Source organism: Maylandia zebra, linkage group LG14 (genome assembly GCF_041146795.1).
Source record: "Maylandia zebra isolate NMK-2024a linkage group LG14, Mzebra_GT3a, whole genome shotgun sequence".
Lineage (NCBI taxonomy): Eukaryota > Metazoa > Chordata > Actinopteri > Cichliformes > Cichlidae > Maylandia > Maylandia zebra.
In genome coordinates, this window is record NC_135180.1 from 18,899,825 (window position 1) to 18,924,761 (window position 24,937).

Here is a 24,937-nt window from a genome sequence, read left to right on the forward strand (position 1 = left end):
GAGGAAATCAATCAAGGTTTGTTATTGTCTTATTCAGATCACACATATGACTTATGGATCAGGAAAGGACTTGCTTTCAGTAGAAATGTCTCTTGACTCCTGTGAGCTGATTTAAATGTCTTGCAGATTCCCAAATAAATAGGCTACACCTAAGGGAAAACACTAAAGCTTTACATGTCTCAGAATGTCAAGTGCTGAAACTGCTGTCTGAAACAACCACTACTGTACACTCACATCTTTTCTGTTAATGTTTTCTCTCACATGCAGCCTGTTTTACTTAGTCAATAAACCACTATCAATAAAAGCCTCCAACCCATCCGCCGTCTCAGCACCTAATGTGTTTGTCTCTGTGGGTCCCGGAGGAGCTGCCGATCAATTACTGACCTGACAGAGGAGCCACATGGAATAACCACGCTTCACTCCACAGACATCAATAGCCCATTATCCTACAATCCACTCGATCTTTTAGCTGCCTAGTAAAAAAAAAAAAAAAAAAGAGAGATAGTTTTGAAGGTGTTTATAGAAAAAGAAGGAGTTGTTATTCAATTATACTCCAGCATTAGTGCATTATACCATCAAAATTAGAGAGAACTGAGCATAAAGATATTTTAATTAATTAAATCCATATTTATCTTGAACTAATCACAGCAGTTATAAGCTGTGAACAAGGGAATTGATAACATCTGATATTTCTCATTTTTCCAAACATGAAATGATATTAATCGCAGGTACCAAATGAAATAAACCTTTTCATTGTGCTCTGGCTTCGCCTGTTGTTTGTACCTGAAGCACCTGAAATACTGGGAACAAGCTCTTGTAGGGAACCAGTTCATGATTCCCATCTCTCATAGTGATAATAATAATGTTAATAATAACACTGTAACAGTACATAACAATGGCCTCATATACTCATAGTGAATATGTCAGTATGCTGTGCTGTAGTGGCTACACCGAGCTGAGCAATTCGAGAACTACACACAGCTGTACTCTCATGCATGGGTACTGGATACATGCCTTCATAACTACTTAATTTGACGCTATAATCACAGATGCACCATATTTAAAATGATAAGTAAATCTTTCTATGTCCAAGACAATATGTCCAGACGTGATTACAAACTACCCAGATGACATTAAGGTAATGGAGCAGTGCATGTGGTAGTATGGCTTTCAATACTTTACATAAATTACACTACTCACACTACTACACTATACGACATTATATAAATACTCTACTCAAATATGTAGTCTGTCAGAGAAACTCCTAAAAGATATAGCCATACTGGGAGTTGTTTCCTCACTTTTTTCGTGGCATAGCTCTGTAACAACAAAGGAGGGCCTTACAGGGTCTGTTAATTAATGTGGCCTTAAGAAACACAAACACATTACAGGGTGCACATATTATTCAAGTCCGTGTATGTGAGGAGCAGGATTAAGAATTTAAATCTGGACTTAACAGGGAGCCAATGAAGAGAAGCCAATACAGGAGAAATATTTTTTCAATATTTTCTCAATTTCTAGTCCCTGTCAGTACTCTTGCTGCAGCATTTTGGCTTTTCAGGGAGTTTTTAGGACATCCTGATAAAAATGAATGAAAAGTAACCTAGTCAGTTTTGAAGATTAACAATGGCTAACACTGAGAAGTGCTGGTTTTCTAACACTGGAATATTTCTAACATTTTGAGTTATTTTCCAGTGTTAGAAAACCAGCACTGCTCAGTGTTAGCCATTGTTAATCTTCAAAACTGACTAAGTTACTTTTAAACATATAACACTGTCAAAAGTGTTAATTTAACACTCAACAGTGTTGTATTTAACACTCAGAGGTGTGGACCCATATAGACACTCTCCAGTGTTAATTTAACACTGGAGATTTTGCTGTGTGGTTATAAAGGGCTGTGAGGCATAGGAATTTTTTCTTAACTGCATTCTTTAGTTGTTGATTACAAGAGTATTTCGGTTGCCTAGTCCAAATCTTTGAAACACGTTAGTAGCTTTTTCTAAAACTGTCTTTCATCAGAAATTGAGAATCACTCTTGTCGTTCTTTTTCTAAAAGTAGAACGGGAGGCAGACTTTCAGCTATCAGCACCCTCACCTGTGGAACCAGCCCACAATTTATTTTCAGTAGACAGAGACTCTCCTCTTTTAAATGAGACTCAAAACTTTCCTTTATTTCTTTTCCTTAATTTATTAGTTGGAGCTGGATCAGTTGACCCAAACCTATCCTTTAGTTATCCTGATTTAGGCTGCGACCACTAGGAGACTTCCAGTGATGCACTTAGCACTTCGAGTTATGTCTTTCACTGTCAGCATGTTCATATACCACTACTGCATGTCATTAACATTTTCCTTCTCTCTTCCACAGTGAGTCTTTGGTCCTGTCTCCCTCCCATAACCCTATAACCTGATTGGAGCAGATGGTTGTTCCTCCCTGTGCCTGGTTCTGCTGAAAGTTTCTTTGTGTTCAAAGGGAGTTTTCTCTTCCCATTGTTGCCAAGTGAGTGTTTAGAGGGGATTATGTGATTGTTACGGTTTACTCTTGATTACTGTAGGGACTTTACCTTACAATATAAGATGACTGTCTTGTAAATTGGCGCTACATAAATTGAATGGCATCACATCAAATTGAACTTGGATATAACTCCTAATCAAACCTAAAGAAATCTCACCCAATTTGGACATCCAGCACAATCATAGCGGACAAACTGGTTAAACTGAAAGATACTTTTATCCTCGGTTCTTAGGAGGAGATGGGGATATTGCTCTTTGAATTTTCCTTCACTCTATACTTTATTCAATAAAATGTTAACATTTTGTTAAACAATGATTACTTTATTGTTTTATGTTATAAAATAAATTTAATGTCTAAATATGTATTTCCAACTTTTTTTATCCTAACCATACGGATGGATAGTTATCTAAAAATAAAAATATCAAGAGCGTTATCAGGCAGCTCCACTTTGAAAATATGAAGACTGACAGATGATTAAGTCTAGGGTGTGCCCTAAATTATGTGTGAGTGTCATTAAAGGCATCTTCGTGTGACATTCCAACATGTCACACCCCTGGCTCGACGGGAAAGGCAAATTATGGATATCACACATGATTTATCAAAACGTTAAACTTGTCATCGCTTGATTGTTAATGTGTGTATTGTGTGGATGGGTGTTTCTGTGCTGTGTAAAGCTAACAAAATTCAGACAAACCCAGATGGCCTAGAACAGTGGAAGATAGCTGAGCAATTACCAAAGTAACAAACATTTTAACAAAATCCTGGAAGGGGATATAGAGGCCTGAGAGCCATCACACACATTTATTTAGAAAAGAAACAGTCAACATAATAAGTACAAGTACACAGTAACAATCAGTGTAGACAGCTGTTCTTAAAAAAGTCAAAGAGGAACGGCGTAGAATTGATTTGACCTGGATTTTCTCTCTCTGTATGTAAAGAAATCCAATTAAAAATAATGTGAAACGAGAAAAAGCAATAATAAGAAAACACCAATGATATGTAAGATCTTATAATGTGTAAATTCAGGCATTGAGTGTCATTTTAAAGATTAGCATCATTAACACAGTTTTGGAATTATGTGACATCAGGAGGACAGTACCCCCTGATTTAACCTACCATAATGCTTTGTGTCATGTTGTCATGGTAATACTAGGTAAAAAAAAAAAAAAAAACTGAATAGAACACATTTAAAAGAGGACAACAAGACTGGCAGCAGGAAGAGAGGAGGATTTAAAGATGAAAAACTTTTCAGGATTTCTCTTAACTTTGGATATTTTGCCAACACAAGTCAAGACGGAAACCTGAAGGCAGGTGGCAGGATTACATCTGAAGACAGGACACATTAAGGTACTGGATAAGGAGAAGAAAATGTCGAGACATGATCATCAATCAAGTCAAAGAAACAGACAGCAAAACTGTGAGTAACATAACACATAAAGAGCACTGGAAATTAACGGATAATTCAAAGTAGCTTAGTACTGGTTAGATGCAATTATATTAACGGTGGAGAAAAAAATTTATACTGAACTAAAGAAATTTTACATTTGATTAGGTCAGGGTCTAAAGCTTCAGATTTGGGTTCAAGTTGTCTTAAAAGGCATGAAAAAATGGATATGAAAAGCTTGTTGAAGAAATCGTGTTGTAAGAAATGAGAGCTAATAGATGTGGCAAACTGAAAAAAACCTAAAGATTTTAAACACCTCAGTGTGCTACTACTGTCACAGAAACTGCAGTTGGAAAAACAAAGGGATGATTCACACAGTGTGTGGAAAAATGCATTATTTTCTTAAAAAGCACAAGGATTTTGGTCGATGCTTATGTGTTTTAAAAATAACTTCTTAACTGACACACTTGACAAACTGACAGCAGTTAACACAATGTACCACTAAAACACAGCAGATATTACTGAAAATGGGCCTCTGTATTAGGGGTGGGCGATATAAACGATATACGATATAAACGATATAAATTTGGCCAACGATAGAGATTTTGACTATACCGCTCTATCGCAATAGCGCATGTTGATGATGTCATCAAGCTGCGCCTGTTTTGGTCAAAAGCATGGCAGCGGCTAAAACCATTATCATCTGCAAATAATGCCAGGCGACAGTCATAGCAAAGAGATGAAGCACTTTTGAAATATGGGGAAAGCCGAAAACTGCGCTTCCTCCACTTCCGTAACATTGATTTATTAATGTTGAATTCTCTCGCAGCTGTTCTATTCCCATGTTGTTGCAGTATATTAATAACTAACCTCGTATTGTGGATGAATAATAGCAAATGACTGGATGAATAATCTCAGTTGTTCTCCTGACTGAAGTTTGGCCCGTGTATAGCATCCTGCTATGCGATTGCATTTGTCCCTGACCACCAGAATCCCTCACGTTAACTTTTATCGAGTGGAGAAAAAGTTGGCGTTCATCCTCCAGCTTCATTGTGCTAATGTTATGCTAACATAGCTGTGTCGCTAGCAATCACGAAGCACAACATTATATACCAGGTAGTCCAACTTCAGTAACCCTGCAAACGCCACTGCTGGTTAGTTTTCTGTCTTCATTTATGTTGGAAGTGGTAGCAGAGCTGTACGTTTTAATTAGTTTCAAAAATCTCTCAGTCAGAACATGCTATGAAATGGTTAGTTGTAAACTAGCAAGCTAACTTCCTGTTAACTTGTAACTCCGTTAAATTTAATAAATTCTGTTTTCATGGATGTAAAACTTAATTGTTACACCCGATAAAGCAGCAACGCTGATGATTTAATTAAAGATGAAAGAATTTAGACCGTTTTTAACTCTTAGTATTCGTTTGACTTTGGGACCTGACTAGGGTTGCCAACTCCCTGAAAAATAAATAAGGGACACCTCGTGGCCAGGGCCGGGCGACCCAGTTGTCTTCACCCTTCCCAGTGTGGTGAATTTTCTAGCTCTTTTTTTGTGTGTGAAATTATTTTTTTAACCCTTTGACTTGAAGTTGATTTAAGTAGATGCATATTCTATTCTTTGTGATATGAACACATGTGAAACAAATGATCATTTAGCCATTTATTTTTAGCTCAAAATGACAACATTAACACAATAAAACAGGTCTCCTTCTTAAACAGAAGCCTGTCATGCTTAACTTTTGAGAATATAAGTAAATCTTTCTTTAAAAGCACTCTGTCCTGCTTAACTTAAAATAGAAAACAATAGAAAGAAAAACATTCTTGTAACAGTGCACATTTAGTGCATTTAGTACAATCGGCTTCAGTTGAAATATTATTTCAGCTTTTCTAATGCTAATCAGCTGCTCCTGTTTGTAAACCCACTTGCTCCCATGATTACGCATCATAACTCATCATCATTATTCATCTATGTATTACTTTTATGTATTAGTCATCTATTTGTTGTAATCATCTATCCTTGCAGTCGTTTATTACACAAAATAAATTATATTATCACACTTCTGGCCACATAGCGCTGATATTCATTGCACATGCCCATATTAACTTTTCCCAGCCAGGTGTTTTCCTTTTCCCATTCTTCCCTTTGTCTGAGGGGAACAAACATTGCTGCTCTAATGCTGGGCTCACACTGTGCGGTTTTAGGCCCATTTTGAGCCGATTTTTGAGTGATCGGACCGATTTTGGCCTTCATCGTGTAGTATACGTGGGGTAACGAGAAGTGATTAACACCTCACGACCAGCTCCCGATCATCAATCGCTCGTGAGCCGCTCACACTGCTCGCGCGCAAACACGTAAACGCCGTGAAAAAGACGGAGCAGCACGGCTGTGCAGCGTGTGATCTGGACACAAGCGATGGAGGCACAACTTGTAGAACTTTGGAAAGCTCATCCGAGCCTTTTCGATGTGGCATCACAAAATTATCACGACCACAACAACCGTGAAAACAGTTGGATCTACATCGCTGCTAAATCACAGCTGCCTGATCATGTTTTTCATTAGCAATTTAGCAAAGTTGATGGTGGTGGTGTGTCTGTGTGAGTGAGAGACAGAGAGAGCGAGCGACAGATTTTCTGTTATAACCTTCATGTTATGTTGGCACAGTGTGAGCACTCAGGTCGCATCAGAGCATCGGGCGGTATAGTGTGAGACCCTGCATCGTGACCTACCAACTTCTAACCCCTGCGAGTCAATCGTGCAGTTTGAGCAGGAGCTGAATAACGCGACTGAAAAAATCGCACAGTGTCTGCCCAGCTTTAGGTGTACTGTTGTCCGAGACTTGCACCGCCGTGTCGGCGTTTGTTTCCCTGTTGGCCATGCTTCTTGTTGTGGTCATCTGTTGTCTTCCGGTATTTTCTCCGTAAGCGACCTTTCCTCGACCAATGAGATGAGCGGTAATCTGAATTGTCATACTCGAATTGTCATAAGTGTGCTGTCAGCTCATTGGTCACAAAGCAGGAGAGGGGCTGGGAATTATGTTTTCAAACAAAGCGTTAATTCCATTAAAAGTTATAGACTACTTTTGATTCTCACTGTATTACGGGACAAAGTGCATCCCTTATTAGCTCAATACGGGACGTGTACTTTTGTTTCGAAATACGGGACGATTCCGTATTTTAAGGGACGGTTGGCAACCCTAGACCTGACTATGAGGGGGTTTGGACCCAGATTACTCCGCGAAGCTCCTCACTACGGCAGCCATAATGCTCTGACAATCCATCAAGCAGTGCAGCTTACCAAAGTTGTACTAAAACATTTTTTAACAGATTTCTGCACACAGAAATCGGTTTGAGGTCAGTAAGCACAACCAGAATTCATACATAAGGCACACTCTCGATTTTTGAGAAAATTAAAGGATTTTTAGTGTGGAAAATACGTTATACAGAAGAAAAAAATATATATATCGTTACCGCACATGCTTAAAATTATATCGTGATATGAATTTTAGGCCATATCGCCCAGCCCTAGTCTGTATACAACTGTATATATTCCATTGAACGTCATTATGAATTTCAATATTTTTAGAAAATTAGTCGTTTCTACGTCACTTCAAACTTTTGAGCTGTAGTGTAGATTGCAATGATAGTGAATGGTCCTTGATTATAGCAGATGATATTGGATATCAGGACAGGGAGACACTGTTAAAAAGTTATGAGCTGTCTTGCTGCAGAGAAAGTGGAGTCGGTCATCCTTGAAATGCTACCAAGATAGGCAGCTGGCAGGATTGAATGATGCTCTGCCTCTGTGGTCAAGTACAGACATAGGCTTTAAGCAACCATGAGCCAGGCAGCATGCATAAAGTGGACTAGTTAGATACCTATCAGCCACTTATAGGAGAAAATACATGTGCACGCAATAAAGTGGACTTGTTAGGGAGAGTTTTCCATCAGCCTTGAAACACTCCAACTCAATTTGTAAAGACGGACACAGCTAAAAAATGTAGTCTTTGATTGGAAGTGATGACAAAATCCTGATCCCATGCACACAGATACATGCATACAATACACACTACTGCTCAAAAGTTTGACGTCAGGGTGAAAAGTCCTTGTTGTAAATACAAATTTCCATTGGTTTTCATGTAATATTACATGAAATTTAACAGTAATAAGAATATATGTACACAGTAATACAGGGGCCCATTTTTAGTAACAATCACTCCTGTACTTACAGATCACATGGTGGTACTTAATGCTAATGTATCAGGTCAGATGGGTAATGTATGATTAGAAACATCTTACGGGCAAGAAGAGCGGAAAACTACTCTGCAGCTTAAAAAAACAATAATTGGGTTAGTTGGGATCTGGAAATTCAACTTTGAACACTTTCTAAGTATATTATGCTTTTCAATTGTGACACGTGGAATATGATGGTCAACGAACATGAATTTTGTAAAATTTTATTTTTATGCTTTGAAAATATGTCACATTTTCATTTATAGTGACCCAGAATTCATGAGTGTTTGTAGACTTCTTTTTATTTCATGGGCTCATCTTCTTTTGATTCCGGGGCCTGCCGAGTGTGTTCCCGCCTTGGGGACCCGCCACACCTGGGAGCATAACCACACACACCTGCAGCTGATCAGCCTCGCCTGTGGAGCTTCTTAACAGAGTGATCTCCGGTCGACACTGGATCGCTGCGTGAGAAACCGTCAGTTTACCCGGTGAACATAGATGTTTAGAAGTGCGTGGTTTGCCCTTCGTGTTTTTTTACGGCTGCTTTTGTGGTTTCCTGCAGGATCGCGTAGCGAGCGCACGGGATTTAGAAACGGAGTGAGCGGAAACACGGACCATAGTCACTGGGAGGAGATCCTGCACGGCAGTCGGGGACATACATTCACCGAATTCAGTCTGCATCTTGTTGTGATTTCACTGTAAATAAACGCACTGCATTCATCACAGTACAAGTACATTTTTTCCAAATGATCTCATTTGCCTTTGTTTTAATATCTTAGAGCTATTTCCAGGGGCAAGACTGTTTGTTAGATTCTGTTTTAAATCAGGTTGTCATCTTAAAATCAATCTCATAGCACTGATTTTAGAGTAATGTACAACAATTGTAAAGTCATTTAAATTTCCAGAGGGTTATGGTGAAATTAAAGTTGTTCTTTTGTGTGATTCTTCAGTTAACTGAGCCTCAGATTTTTCTAAGATTTTGTAATTCAGAAGTGAACCATGTGAAATACATGATGTGTTTAAAGAAAATCTACTGGAGCTCTCTATAGAAATGATTCTGCGTTGTGATTCTTTTCCCCACGCTGAGCCATTACAACCAATTTTAAAGTGCTCAATCCCACTTTCACCTCTTCCCTACTCATTTTCCTGTTTACATGCAAAGTCACCCTTTACAATGTGGGCAACAGAATAGAGCTATATGTTATTTTCCTGTTGTGATCTCTTATTCTTAGTTAAGAGCATTCTTAGTTTTGTATTGTTTGTTTGTAAGGATTTATGGTAGAAAAGGTGGGGTTAAACAGTTATTAATCACTGTATGCATACAGTGTGTAGCTAATCATGTGCCTGTATGATGCCTAACCGTGAGGTGCCACCTCTGTCATATTTAAAAGGACAAAAAAAAATATAGACCAGTTCCTAAATGTGACCAAATTACCCGCAGCCTTGAACTGCTGTGTTACACCTCAGCCCTTTACCTTGAAAAGGTCAGGCAGACAGGCTACAACTGAACTACAGCTCAGTGATTTCAGAGCAGACACTGAGGTCAGGAGAGGAAGCAAAGCAGCGAGTTACAATGTCAAACAAAATGTGGGGAAAATGTGTGTCGCAAAACAAACATTTTACTATTTCACGAACAATATGACGTCGTTCAGCTCAATAGCCTGCATCGCTGATAGTACAGGGGTGCATTAGTACCTATGGAATTGCACAGTTGCACATCTGGAAAGACACAATCAGTCCTGAAAGGTATAAACAGCTTTTAGAGCAACATATGCTCCCGCCCAGGTGATGTCTTTTTCAGGGAAGGTCTTGCATATTTCAAAAGATAATGCTGAACTACATAATGCATTAAGTTATCTCACATCATGTCAATCTTATCAGAAGAATCCTGGTGCTGAACGTGCCTGCAGTCCAGAGCTCTCATCAGTTGGAAACATCTGATGCATCATGAAACAAAAATAAAACAAAGACCACCCAGGAATGTTGAGCAGCTACGACATTCATCTCCCAAAAGCCCAGCAGCTGGTCTCCTTAGTTCCCAGATCTTAAAAGAAGCAAGGTTGCTACACACCTGTAAACATGGCCTGCCCTAATGTTTTTGAGACATGTTGCTGTGATCAAACTCAAAATGAGCGAATATTTGTCTTAAAATGAGACATTTTCATCGCATCATTTTTATTTCCGTTTTACACAACGTCCCAACTTTTTTTGAGATTAGGGTTGTATCGCCTGTGAGGTACAGTCTTGTCTTTGCACTCGGCTGAATAGGCTTGTTTTTATTGTGGGGTTTCAGTGAGCTAGCCAGAGTATGCTTAGTAGATATACTAACTCCAGAAATGTTTCATTTAGTTGCATTTATTTTTGAGTAAAGCTGGTGGGATTTATCGCAGTGGGATTATTCGATCCATGACACCATAACAGGGAAAAGGTGTGTTTGCTCAGCCAAGGTCAAAACATGGTGATATAAATAAGCACAACAGGAGCAGAGATTTGTTTTTTAATTTATTCCAACACAGTTAAAAATCATATATATGTAAAAGGCAAAAACTGGATCCTTTAATTTTAAGTTAAAATTCTTTATTTATGCAGATCTGTAGTTGCATAAAAATGATTTTAATGACGTGTGTGTCAGTCCTTCTCTAATATAACACACCAGTTACCCTGGTCATGGTAGCTGCTCTGTACCTTGACTCCATCCACCTGGCTGCACAGCTGTTCCAGCTCCCCCTGGTGGAAGACATGATAATAGCGGTGAAAGACGGCGGTTAGATGGCTCTCAGACTCTGATTTCAGATGAGAACTCGAGGTCTGAGTGGTGCCACTCGGACTGGGCTTAGAGCCTGGGCTGTGAGTGGCGTCATCAGTGTCAAGTCTTAATCCAGGAGACATACTTGCATCAAAACCTGGACTGAGACCAGGGTTACTGTCAGTTCTGGTTTGGTTAGTTAAAACCTTTTTAGACTTCTCCTTTCTTTTATTCCTTTTCACACCATCTCCTGACTCTTCCTCCCCTGGTTTTTTCCCCTCTTTCAGATGCCAGGGAACTAAAAGGTCCTGGGTGTTAAAGGCTGTGCGGTTTGTGTGCACACTAAGCTTGCCATCAGTCACTTTGCCAACAGGTTCGTAGCCTTCTTCTAAATGTCCGCTATTCTGGATAGCCGATTTCCCATGAGGCTCCCGTCTGTCTTCGGATGTGTTTTTAGTAAGGTTTTCCTTCCCATTATGCTCTTTGTTGTGGTCTTTGAGGTACTTGGACCTCTGCTTGTTGTACTCTTGTTCAAAAGCCCAAACATAGATGAGTGCATGACCTCCAGGCTTTAGAAGTCTCACCAACTCTCTCATAGCTGCTAGCCGCCGCTCCTACAACACACACACATTAAAAAAATTAATTAAAGACAGAATCACATGCAACTCACTGCATGTGAATCATTGTCAGAGAGATTTTGCACCAACAACCTGATTCCTAATTGATGGAATTATGAACACAGAAAAATACCATCAGATTTTGATCCACCGATCAATACCTACTGCTAATGCAGTAAAAGCGTATCTGGAGAGAAAAGCATACAGTGCAACACTATCAGTCATGGATTGGCCTCCCCAGAGCCCAGATGTCAACATTATTTAAGCACTGTGGGATCATGTTGATGGAGAACAGAACAAAAAGCAGCCAACATCCCAAGAAGAGATTTGAATGTCCTTCAAGAAGCTTAGAGAACTATTCCTGAAGACTTCCAGACCTTACAGGAAAGCTGCCCAAGAGAGTTCAGGCTGTATAGAATAAAGGTGGTCATACCAAATATTTAAGTCTGTCTCCTTATGCCTTATATCAGTATTACCAAGTATGTTTGCACATGTTTGAATAAATCACTGCATCCATTCCCATGTTCCTAGTAGAATTTAAAGAAATAAGAGCTGGCTTTTGCACACGGTTCCATGAAAAGTTCAGAACATGAAAACTTTAGTGAGCTACTAACAATTAATACAAGTCTTTTTTTGTAGGTCCATCTTTCTAAATAAAACTGATATAACGGTTCTATTCTGGTTATTCTTTGTATGAGGATGAGCTGTGTGTACCTCTGTGGAGAAATGGTGTATGACGGCTATAGAGATGCAAGCGTCACAGGAGGCTGTTCGCAGAGGAACATTCAGAGCATCAGAAACAAATGCGTGGAAACCCCTCTCTGCACAAATTTGGACGAGAGCGCTGCTACGATCACATCCCACCTGAAATAAAACATACAGAGAGAGAGTAACAAGGCCATTCAGTGGACTATCATTCTCAAACGGCAACAAACGCACAGGTCAGCAGAGTGTCAGCACGTACAAGGTCTGAAGAAGAACACGTTTACAAACTGCTCGTGATCATTTAAGCCAGAGAAAATGAGCAAGAATGGAGATAAACTATGCGAGGTGAACAAGAGACAGCAGACACAAGTGAGAGAGCGGGAACACTACACATATGCACACACACCCTCGATCTACTGCTGACGTGCAAACAGAAAGATTAAGTAGAGCAGGAGGCACAAAAAGAGGGAAGGACTGAGGCGAGAAAACAGAAGAAGAGCAGAGGCCTGGGTTGGGAGAAAATGAGAACAAGCAGAATAAAACTCGGGTAGCTGCTGTGCTCGCTGCATGATCACAGTGTTCTCTGTTCTGATTTATCACAGCTACACTCTGAGTCAGGATAAGCTGCTTACATGCACCCCCAAATCCCAAACAAGAATATCCCAGTGTGCATACGTAAACAGGAAATGTAGGATATTACCATGGAAACTGAGCTTATGCAAAAAAAACAACAACAAAAAAAAAAGAAACAGGGAAGAAATGAGAGCAACAACAGGAATCTCATCCTGCTGTGCCTTACTCTTATTTATTTAGCCGTCCTGAAGCAAGACGTGATGTTTACACCTGTGGCCAAAAGCAAACTCTCTGCTAACTCACGCCTACATTTCACATTCAGTTATACCCTCCCAGAGACCCAAAGCTCTACCACTGGAGGTAGACGTGTAAGCTGCAGCGTCTAGCCCAATGATGCAAACTTTGCTTCATTCTGAAGCACAGAGGTCAGGCTTATGCAACCAGGTCCTGAAGTGGCTCGCTCAGGTTCCTCCTTTTCTTTTTATGTTTATGAAAATCCCGAGCACTGCGAGTGTGACCACGACGTGGTCTGTCTACTGTTCGGGGAAAGAAGCTTTAGCTGATGCGCAACAGCTGCAGTTCCCCAAATGGCCACTTGAGGTTGGCTTTGAGAGGAAATAAACCCCATAGTCTCCAATGTTAAAACACTCAGGGCAGAAATTATGATATGTATAGCTGTACAGGGGCGATTCTTTTTTAACTGACAGTATAAAGTTTTCAGCCTCCTTCAGAGTAAATAGATGTGGATACTTCACACCCAGCATTGACAGCTGAGGTGAACAGTGTACCCTAATTACAGATGAACAGCTCACCTTGAACTTTTTTAAATGTAAACAATACTTGTTTTATCCAAGAAGACAAAGTTATCTCACTTCAGCGATTTGTTTTTTGCTGCAAAATGACACGGTGAACCACACCAGCACTGTCACTGAAACCTGCCATAAATGTGAAGTCAGTCTGGACTGCATGGGGTCAAGTTGCCAATAACATGCAATCTATGTCTGTCAATACAACAGTTAACTGTGATAAATCAGTGAAAATCCCTGATGCTGTCTGCATAGACAGAAATTCCCATTAACTATTATGTTATAAATGAAAAAGTTCTTTGGAAACCTTCAACAATCTCCCCGATTGTTTGCAGAAAGGTTGCTTCTTATCAGGTGAGATGAGGCCTTTTGTTTTGAATATTCCCAGATTAATTTTTATTTATTTACTTGAATATTGATAATTGGTGTCCCTGTATATATCGCAATACTGTCTCAATTTCTTCCAACTAAAGAGATTTTTAAACAACTAGGATATCTTTTTTGTTTTCCGGTTCTATTAAACATCACAACTCATTCAAGTGAACCAATCCACCAATTCACCAAAATAAAATGTTGCCACCAGACAATCAACCTTTAACATGGACGAATTTAGAGCTCCTGAATTCTCCCAAGAATTTAAAGCTGTGTTGTTTTTAGGAACGGTTTGTCACATTCGAGCAGTCATTCAAGACTGCTCGAATGTGTAAGTTAAAAAGCTCATCAGTATCACTCCCCCGTCATTAAAGCACAAGCAGATCTGACTATAATTACAACCCTGTATTCCATTTATTACAGCCATGCTTTGATGTTTTATGTAAGTCCATTTCACTTTCTTTTATCCTTTCACCTATAAGTCTGATGGTGTTTAAAGGCTTTAACCCAAAGTTAAACCTGATGTTACATCTCTAACCTCACCTCTGTGGCCTTATCAGAGCGACAGTGTTGTGTAAGGTCATTAGTAGTTATTGGATGAGTCATGCTGATCTACATGTGTTTGAAAAAGCCCAGAGCCATCTTAGATTTTGCATCCCTATGTGAGAAATGAAGGAGAGGAGTTCTAGCTCGAATACACAGATGAATGCTTCTGCAGATAAGCGCCTGTTATGAAAATGTGTAGCATTTCAAAGCGCTGACAATCTAAGAAACAGCAGCAATAAAAAAAGCAGTGATAGAGGAAATTACCCTGCAGGGATCAATGAAGTATCTCAGAGGCGCAGACATTTCAGTATAAAATGACACTCACTGCAATCATCTCTGGGTTTACGCCCAGGTATTTCCCATTTCCGCAGCCCACATCAGCTAGTACGCTACCCGGTGGGAGCGAGGACAGGAAGTGGCAAACGCGAGGCCAGGGGGAGTGGCGGGTGCTGCTGAAGTGGGAGGCGATAGCGTCGTACACCCGGTGCACATACTCCTCCTCTAGACGGGCTGCATCGGCATGGCAACATGGAAGCGCGGGAGGGGACGGCGTAGAGGGCGAGAGTGTTGAAGGAGCTCCCTGACTGTCACAGGCAGAGGGGAAGGCTGGAGACAGAGAGAAGGCGTTCACTGGTGAGATGTGCCGATCGTTTATCTTTGACCTGCGTTGCCATGCAACGTTTAATTACAATCATATCGTTCGCATATCTTTTATTATTGTCTTTATGCAAAAGCGCTAGCTATGCTCTGGGTTTAGGATTCTCATGCGATGAAACTGTCAGACAAAATAACATAATCCTGCTGTCTAATTTTAATATTAGACAAAGATATCCTGACAATTTCATTTATTAAGCGACAAAAGGTAAACAAACCTATCAATCTGGCCCTGTGGGGGATAAAGTAGTAGCCTAAACTGTGATTAACCACATTTTTTGGAAAGCCAAGTTCAATTTCACTAGCCACACCCAGGTCTGATTGCTGCCATACCTGTAGAATTAAGAAATCACTTAAACTGAACCTGACAAAGTGAAGCAGGCTGAAAGACCTCAAAAAGCAAAGCATCATGTCAGGATCTAAAGAAACGTCTGAGAAACAAAGTTGCTTGATCAGTGTGAAACGGGGTTACAAAGCCATTTCTAAGGTTTGGGACTCCTGTCACCATGGTGACAGCCATGGTTGGAACTGTGGTGAACCTTCCCAAGAAGTGGCCAGCCTAACAAAATTACTCCAAGAGCGCATCAACAACTCATCCAGGTCACAAAAGAACCCAGAACAACAGAAATGAAAAAATGAGAAAAAGGAGCCCTGTAACATATTACATATATTAAAATTAAATTTACCTCTCAAAACCTCACTTACTCTCATAATGTGAGTAAAGCAGTTTATAAAAGCAAAGTGTGTTTTGCTTCACTCTCACCACAGCGGCAGGGTTCAGGCCTGATCTTGCGGAAAGTGAAAGAAGTGCGTGTGCCCCTCTTGCTCAGAGTCAGATTGCTACGTGTTCCAGGTTCAGGCGTCACATGATCGGGGGATTGCTGCTCACAGGCCGGCACCATGTCAAACTTACGAGGAGTGATCCTAAAAGGACACACAAAGAGCTTGTCTTAGTAGTTATAAAAGACAAAAACACACAAACCAACTGGTGAAGAGGATGAGAGGATGTGGATGTGAACAAATACAATGCAAAGGTTGAAGACGAAGACAATCAACAGACTGAAATGTACTAATTGTAGTAAATAAATAGTTTCTTTTTCAGAGGAAAAAGCAGCAAATTAAGCATCAATCCAAAGATCAGGTCAAAAGAACCTGACTCCAAAAGGAGAGACTGATGCTTTGACACAGTCCAGCTTACCCATGAGTCCAGAGATATCTGCTCTCGCTCTTCATGACCAGCAGGCTCCGTCCAGGCAGCACCACAGCAACAACACGACCATCAGGATGTCGGAACTCCATCACCGTCTGCACAAACACAAACGCGCTGTGTTAAAAGTAAGAGTGGTTTCTACTCATTACTTCACTGCACCGATAATAACAAATTACTGATTAAATTAAAAAATTTTATGAAGGTTTTAAAGTCATTGGGTGTGGATTTATATACATATATATTTCTTGCAGGCATATTTCCAATGCCACACACACACACACACACACAAAAAAAACAGCCGCCAGGCCCTTCCCTTTGTAACCCAATCATTTTCTACTGATGGATGACATCCTTGACAGCTCTCAGTCAGATTTCCGCTCGTATCACAGCATAGAAGCAGCCCTTGCAAAGGTTTTGAACACAATTTGCCTGAGGAATAATGCGGGGAGTTTCACAGACTCGACTGCATTTGATCTTAGCAGCATCTGATACTGTGGATCACTTCTAAATAGGAAAGGCAGGAACTGCAATAAGATTCCTCACACATGGTACATGCAGCCATCATCAATGATGGTGAATGAGAAAGAACTGCTATGATGTAAGAAGTCTCTCAAGGAATGGGTCCTGGTCCTCTCTCATTGCACCTGTGCATTTTGCTGAGTAGACACCCAAACATATCTATTCCTCTCCAACTCACTGTATCATGAGTTCTACAGTAGGAAGAAGGAACAGCATTCACTCGGCACTATCAGCACAACATGGCAACTCTGACTTTGCTGATGACACGGTGCTCTTGCCCCCAGAGGCTGGACAAAAACTGCACTTCTGACATCAGAACTGGGAATCAGTCTCAACATCAACAAAGATCAGGCCAACATTATAAGCATGAAGGCCCATCACAGCAGCAGGACATCCACCTAGAAGACAACAGTTCAACAGCAATAATAATTTGGCAATAAACTGTGCATCTGCTGCAAGTAATAACTGCTGATAATACACCTTTATATTTTTATTATTCATCAAAATGTTTCTGTATCTGCAAGTACAGGAAACAAGTTACGCACTAGTTTTTATGCTTTTAGTTCTTCAGTAGAGAGTTGGGCAATTTCATGGTTTGTTTCTATATTCTAATTAAGCCATACTGCTGTACAGCTATTATTAATTATTATTATTATTATTATTATTACTACTACTATTAGTAGCAGTAGTAGTATGACAAATTTAAAAAACTTTGACTCATTTTTCATTTACTTTTTTTTTTTTTTTTTTTAACGTTTGCACCAAAGCTAATATTTTACTGATCCAGCAGTAGCTCAGGACTGAAAGAGACTTTGGCACAAAACTTCCAAACTACACAGTTTTGACTGATGTCACCCAAAGGAAAACACTGTCGACCACCTAAAACACTGTTCATGTTTTCTCTCACTTGCAGCTAGCAGACACAGCGTTGGTGTTTGATCCTAATGTTTCCTTACAGCACATAACAGAATAAGCTCTGCTGGGAAATTACATCTACAACAATTTCCAATTGTATCCCTCCAAATTCTGACAGCAGGAAAATTGGATTTTGTGAAGCAGATGGCATTCATGTATATGTGTGTGTGTGTGTGTGTGTGTGTGTGTGTGTGTGTTCCTGTCTAGCTATCTTTATGAGCACCGAAATCTGCATTCTACTATACTTGTGAGGACCGGTGAGTGTGTCCTTACAAGTGACTGTTGGTTCTCACAAGTATAGTGAAGGCCTTTTTGAGGCTCAAAATGTAGTTTCAGTGTCAGGGTTACAATTAGGTTATGGTTAGGTTTAGGGTAAGGCATTCATTTTTAATGGTTAGGGTAAGGGGCTAGGGAAGCCATTATGTCAATGAAGGTCCTCACTAACACACTACTGTGTGTGTGTGTTCCCCTCTGAGGAGTGTTAGCCAATCAATGAAAGGGTGGAATGTGACTAAATCGATGGTGACGCCGGCAACTACGCTTTACTTCACAACTATTCATCATCTCCCTCCCTCCTCACACGTATGCACGCACACACAAACACACACAGGTTTGTACATCTTTCTGAGTACAATCAATTACAGAGAGCTTCTTTACTTCTTTACTTCCTTACCTTAACTTCAAGCATCACAATAAGTAACCCTAAACCTCTGCCTAACTTCTACAATTAGCCCTAAAGTCAGTCCTTGCTTCTGTAGTCTACAACTGGTCCTCACAAACACACAAGCACACACCAAAAAGGCTGCCAATATACAACATCACAAACAGCTCAATAATGCAGTTATAGTTCGTGTAATTACCAGGAAACAAGTGTTTCATTAATAATGACTGAATCACTTGTGTTACATTTTCAGAGAAATTAAATCCAATGAAACTGAGCGAATGGCATAAAGGTTTGTTATGCACCAAATCCTGTCTGCTTAAATCAAAGCTGAATCAAACTGCAGTGCACTCATTAAATCCACAGAGTAGCAAAATATTTAACAAGGTTTCCAAATAGTCTTTAAAATAAGCTACTTGTTGTATTCTCTGCAACCACCACAACATCAAATTTAGAAATCCTAATGTGCACTCAGAGCTTCATTACTAGTACCCAGTCGGAGCCCCTTTGAGATGGAGCAGAGCACCTTCTTCCCAATACTCAGGGAGGCTGTGGTGTTTCAACAATGCTGAGTTGGTACTAGGTGTCCAAAGTGTGCTAAGAAAATACCCCCCCACCACCACAAACAGCCTGAACCGTTGATACGAGGGAGCATGAATCCATGCTTACACTATCCAATTTTGATGGGAACTACAGCCTCAGTTTACTGCAGAGTGCAGCGGCAATCTGACGTAGCCAATGTGCTTCAAGTTTTCAATGCGTTCTGTGTTCAGAGATGCTCTTCTGCGTGCGGTGGTTCTTCTTCTTATCGGCTTCAAGCAGTCCTCAGTCCTCTGACATCAAAAACACATTTTCACCCAGAGAACTGCCGCTCACTGGATAAATTCTCTTTTATTCGACCTGTCTTTGTAAACCCTACAGATGGCTGTGTGGGAAAATCCCAGCAAATCAGCAGTTTCTGAAATAACCAGACCAGCGCATCTGGCACCAGCAACCATGCCACGTTTAGTCATTCGAATCAACTTTTTCCAATTCTAAAGCACAGTTTGAGCTTCAGCAGGTCACCATGACTACATGTAAATGCGTACTTGAGTGGTGTTAAACAGGAAATACTGCGAGAAATACCACCGCTCAGCTTAACAGTACCATTACTCCCATGCATCGCTTAAAGAAGAGCCAGTTTAATTGCACTCAATAAAACTTTCTTTCGGGGTCTATTCGCTTCAAATATTCCTCCAAGTGTCCCTTCCTTTTTTAACGTGATTTAATATGCCCACTTTTTCTGTGGCTCTGAATCTCCACTGAAAAGCAAGGACAATGAATACACACACTGTCAGTCTGTGTGTGTGTGTGTGTGTGTGTGTGTGTGACAGATGCCACAGCAGATGACAGCTGATTGCTAGCAGAGCCCCTGCTTTTCAGACAAGCAGGGACAGATGGGTGTTCATCCACAGCAATCAGGCAGCAAAGACTAAACCCACGATCTTAGTTTATAGGTCGCAACACCTGTGAACACCTGGAAGAGTGAAGGACATGAAAATGGAAAATCTATAACTCTTGTGTACATCCGTTTGTTTACAAAATTTCTTGCGAGCTTTAATTCCTTAAGTGCCTGCTGGATGAACGGATGCTACGGTGAGAAGGAACTGAAAAGAATGAGACACACCGAGAAGGTAACACAGTGTTCTCAGGAAAAACACAAGGACACAAGATGTGTGCACGTACGCACCCTCACACACACACACACACACACACACACACACTGGGTTTAAACGAATAACCACCTCTTAACAGTTTTAAGATGAAAGCTGGCAGTGTTTTCTTTAGACCATCTTTATGTACAACTTTCATTTTAATCACTGATGATTGCACGTCGAGTACTGCTGACTGATGCTGGCTTCAAACAGCTACTAATTACCAACAGCTCACAGGTCTGTGGCAACGATGACGATGATCAAATCACAGATGCCTGACCGACTTCTCACCTTTGCCCCCAGGCTCAGAGACAGGATGGTGTCCTCAAAGGCAGAGTGAGTGTCCACATGAGGAGGAATACCTGGAAATATCATAAACAAACATGAAAAATGAAAACCTTCAGAGCAAAGTTAATCAAGCGAAACATTTAAGAAACTTCTCTCAGCCCAAAGGCTTCCATAACTCCTCATCGACTGGTTCAGGAAAGGCTCTGCTGCCACCCAGTGGTGCAAATCAGTAAACTCTGTTTGTGTGCTCTCTTATTCATTTTTAATAACAGATTAATTATCAGTTATAAAAGCAGTTATTAATCAAGCGTAACACTCAACCACTAAAACCAATTTTTCCGTCCATGAATGCAAGTAAATAATCATAATTTGGCATCTTAGTAATTAACAATACTGTGTTAACTTAGAGCAGCTGTGGCATAAACCTTACACTGGGTGGTGGTCTAATAAATTTGTTACATTTATATTGTATATTTAAAATTACAATATAATGGCGACGGGGACTAAAAGTCCTTGTTTCAGTTATTAACTTCCCAAAGGACCAGTATAATTATTATTATTATTCTGAGCTGAGAATCATACAGCACTAATCTATCTATCCTTCCTTATCACAATATTCTAACAAAGGGTTGCAGGGGCTCTGGAGCCAATCCCAGCTAGTAGAGTTCAGAAATTAAAAAATAAGAGTTGGGAATGAGCAAAAACTTTCTGTGAATTATTCGAGCTGTAACTCACCCTGTCCAGATTCATACTGATTTACAGTCAGCTGGTCTGGCATAACGTTGATCTGTCCATTTCTTAAACAACGCTCCAGAACAGGTAAACACTCCGCAGGGATACCTAGAAACACACATATTCCTCTGCTACTTCTGTTTTGCTTTATTATATGCTTGTCTAGTGACTGAAGACCATATCATGAAAAACACAGTCCACAAAACCACACCTGATACAATATGTTTGATAAAAGAAGATCCAGATTACCTGCAGGTAATGGCTTGTCCTTATCCACATTGTTGTTGTCGTAGCGAAATTCAAAGCCATAATGTTTCACTCTTCTGTGCTTCAGAGCTTTTTGCGCTAAGAATCAGTTAAAGGGGATTATTCAGAAACAGTAATCAAAAGTGTATGCCTGGCTTTTCTTCACAGCTTTTTTGGGGGGGAAATGATACCCTCACCTGTAACATCCTCATTAGTGGATGACCAGTCTACAGCAGCAAGCAGCAGAGCTTCTTCTTCTGGGGACACAAAATCCTCCAGCAGAACTAAACCCTCTGGCAATGGGACGGATGCTTCCTCCTCATAGGTCACTATACAAGAGCGTGAAAATACACAGTAGATCTTAAATACTGGCTGCAAAAAAACCAACAAAACCTTTCAGAGTATTTCAGATTATTTGACTTACTTGTAAACCTAAGATTTGTCGGGCACATGTATCAGTTTTATCATGAGCATCCAGAGACAAAGAACTATCTAGTAAAACACAAGGTTATTTATAAATCGCTTGACAGAAGAGCCTATGAACCCAACAAATGCTTCAATAAGAAGCAATATGAAAAAGCAATAATAAAGCTTCTTATTCATTTAACTAAAAGAAAAAAAATCCAGCTAGCCAATCCTTAACAGCTGATAAACAGCCAATCAAAAGTATGAGTGCAGAGTGCACATGCTGTTTAAAAGAGTAACGCAGCTGACAGTCATCAGCAAAAAAATGGCAAGAAATACTATCAGCACTGGCAATTACCTGACCAAGTGGCAGAAAATACAGACCCAAAAAAAACATCAGACATACACTGACATAGTCTTTGCAAAGATTGAACAACTTCTATTAGTAACATATGAAGAAACCCAATCCAGTGTAAGATCCACTGTATCGAAAGCTGAGCTAAGCTCTAATAAGACCCATACAGAACAATCACCGGCATCTGAAGCCATTGTAATGTCATATGGAACTTTAAGAAGACAACTTTCAGTCAAATGCATTGCAATAACTCATTACATTAATAAAACACAATAAAAAAAACCCTGCAAGTGTAAATCCATTTAAAAGAGAAAGGAGAATTTATGTCTAAGCCAGGCTATATCTGAAAGAACTCACAATGTTCCTGATGGTACTGAAAGTAAAAGTACCTGAGTTGACATAAGTGAGGTAGAGCATGACGCTGCTCTCTCCGCACTGCAGCTTCTGTCCATTAAGGTGGGTGTACGCTTTTAGAGCACTCTCTTCACACCTGGAACGAGAATGAAAATGACAATAATATTAGTTTTAACTGGAATAAAAAGGTCCTCAATGTACAAAGCGCATTCCTGCTGTGGCAAAGTGCTGTCTGTGCCCCAAGTGTACCTGTATGTGACAAAAGCATAGGGCTTATGGGGAGGCATGAGCAGGCTCTCCACTTCTCCCATCTCTTTCAGCGCTGCCGAGAGCTCCTCTCGACTAACGCTGTTCCCCAGGCCACCATTAGCCACCACCAGACTCTGCAGAGGTGAAATAAACAGTAAAAATCACACAAAAACAAACAAACCTGAAAATAACTGAAAAAAAGAAGATGTCAGAAAAAAGGGGGAAAAGGCCTTTTCTCAAGGATTGTTAGACTGCTTAGCAATCAATCAACCTACAACACATACTCTCATGAAAAAACAACTAAACAAATGAAGTAGTTTGTGTTTTTGTTGTGATGCTTTTACTGGCTTAAAATGTTGATGTTTGTTTGTTGATATTTGTCTCTAGTATAAAGTAGTTTGTTCCCTTTTGCTATGAAACCCAATTTTTATGAACTCGTATTTGTATTTGTCTGCAGAGATAACAGCGTGAAATCGTTTCAGATAAATAGAAATGGTTCTTAAAACTGTCTCAGACTGCTGCAGGAACACAAAAATGAATCCCATTTAAAAGGAGCAAATGAAAAGTCTCTTATAACGAGTAAAATATTCAAGGTATTTTCCATAAACAGCGGCTGATTTTCTTGTTAATTTATCAATAATAATAACAACAATAGTAATAAATATATATATAAAAATTTTGAATAGAACAATTAAATATTAGATATGCAGGTAACTTTTAAAATCATTTTAATGTTATAAAACAAGCGAAGAATAATGAAACATATGACAACGAACCATTTCCCGTCAAATAAACGTTATTTTTCTTTACCCTGGTAAGCTGCGGGGTCGTATGGATGCCTTCATGCTTCAGTAATGTGTGACTGGCTTTAATTTGTTTTCTGAGAAGTTTTTTCTCTTCTTTACTTCTCCTGACGGCCTTCACGTTGTTTTCCTCACTAGCATCCATGGTACGTTGTTTTAATCCGTCCGGGTGCAACGGGGACTGAAAGACTTCGATTCCCAAAGATTACCTCTCCAGGAGACATTTTGTAAAATGTAACTAAAGTGTTTATCTTACATAATTCTGATTTGTTAAGAATAAAATTAAATTATTACATGTGAATAAAATATATATATGCACTTCTCGGAACTTTGTTAGCTACAGCTGTTAACTTATTATCATCTTGTCTTACTCAGCCAATCACATGGCAGCAACTGAGTGCATTTAAACGCGTGGACGTATTAGGACGACCTGAGGATTAGAATGGCAAAAAATGTGATTTATGTGACTTTGAACGTGGCATGGTTTTTGGTGGCAGATGGAATGGTCTGAGTGTTTCAGAAACCACTGATCTTCTGGGAGTTTCCCCACACAACCATGTCTAGGGTTTACAGAGAAATGTATGGCAAGAGAAATATCCCGTTAACATGGGTTTTCTGGGTCAAAATGTATTATTAATGCCTGAAGTCAGAGGAGAATGGTCAGACTACTTCAGCCTAAGAGGAAGGCAAAAGTAACTAAATTAACGACTTGCTACAACCATGGTATACATAAGAGCGTCTCACAACACATGGAACCCTGAAGCACATGGGTTACAGTAGTAGAAGACCACTTCAGGTGGCACGTCTGTCAGATAAAAACAACAAATACTGACAGAGGCTTCGAGCAGGATGACATGCCATGTCACAAAGCTCAAATCATCTCAAACCTATGTCTTGAACATACATTCACTGTACTCCACAGTCACCAGATCTCAGTTCTGTAGAGCACATTGCTGAGAGCACAAATCTGCAGCAACTGTGTGATGCTATCATATCAACATGGACCGAAATCTCTGAGAAGTGCTTCCAGCACCTTGTTGAATGTGCACCACAAAGAATTAAGGCTGTTCTAAAGATGAAAGGGAGGTGCATACCACTGAGTGCACATAATATAAAAATCTGATCATATGAACTTCAGTGAGACACTCATTCTTCTATTCCAGATGGATGACTCAGAGTGTCTCACTTTTCCACAGTGTTTTTCTTGATTAGCATCAGCGCATTTTTAAAATGTGCATTTGGACTTTGCCTGTCATTTTTCCAGCATCTGAAAGAATTTTGTCCACCGTGAACCATGAAGGCATAAGAGTACAGTATAGAACAAAGCACAGGTGCAGCTATGATGCTCTTGATGACCCCTGATC

The 24,937-nt window shown here is 39.9% G+C and overlaps 1 protein-coding gene and 1 long non-coding RNA gene across 3 annotated transcripts; one reads left to right on the forward strand and one right to left on the reverse strand.

Moving 5' to 3' along the window:
• Window positions 1-3,716: 3,716 nt before the first annotated feature.
• Window positions 3,717-9,115, forward strand: LOC143422050 (uncharacterized). 2 transcript variants are annotated; one of them, XR_013101675.1, is made up of 3 exons: window positions 3,717-3,929; window positions 8,390-8,598; window positions 8,686-9,115. It is a non-coding gene; the product is annotated as an uncharacterized LOC143422050 (long non-coding RNA). The 2 variants fall into 2 exon arrangements; XR_013101676.1 differs by having other exon boundaries at window positions 8,417-8,598.
• A 1,508-nt stretch (window positions 9,116-10,623) lies between these two features.
• alkbh8 (alkB homolog 8, tRNA methyltransferase) lies at window positions 10,624-23,757 on the reverse strand. The gene is made up of 12 exons (XM_004543862.3): window positions 23,581-23,757; window positions 22,771-22,904; window positions 22,557-22,657; window positions 21,605-21,736; window positions 21,411-21,506; window positions 21,165-21,269; window positions 20,433-20,503; window positions 16,341-16,447; window positions 15,906-16,066; window positions 14,814-15,094; window positions 12,201-12,350; window positions 10,624-11,483 (listed from the first exon to the last, which is right to left on the reverse strand). The coding sequence occupies exons 1-12, from the start codon at window positions 23,716-23,718 to the stop codon at window positions 10,752-10,754; spliced, it is 2,208 nt and encodes a 735-aa protein (XP_004543919.3). The 5' UTR covers window positions 23,719-23,757; the 3' UTR covers window positions 10,624-10,751.
• Window positions 23,758-24,937: the final 1,180 nt, after the last annotated feature.

Excerpts from the sequence above, each read along its gene's own strand:
- alkbh8 (XM_004543862.3), bottom strand. The coding sequence starts at position 23,718 with ATGGATGCTAGTGAGGAAAACAACGTGAAGGCCGTCAGGAGAAGTAAA. Across the intron at positions 21,507-21,604 it reads CACTAATGAGGATGTTACAG|CGCAAAAAGCTCTGAAGCAC; the intron begins GTGAGGGTATCA and ends ACTGATTCTTAG. Across the intron at positions 12,351-14,813 it reads TAAACCCAGAGATGATTGCA|GTGGGATGTGATCGTAGCAG; the intron begins GTGAGTGTCATT and ends GTTTTATTTCAG.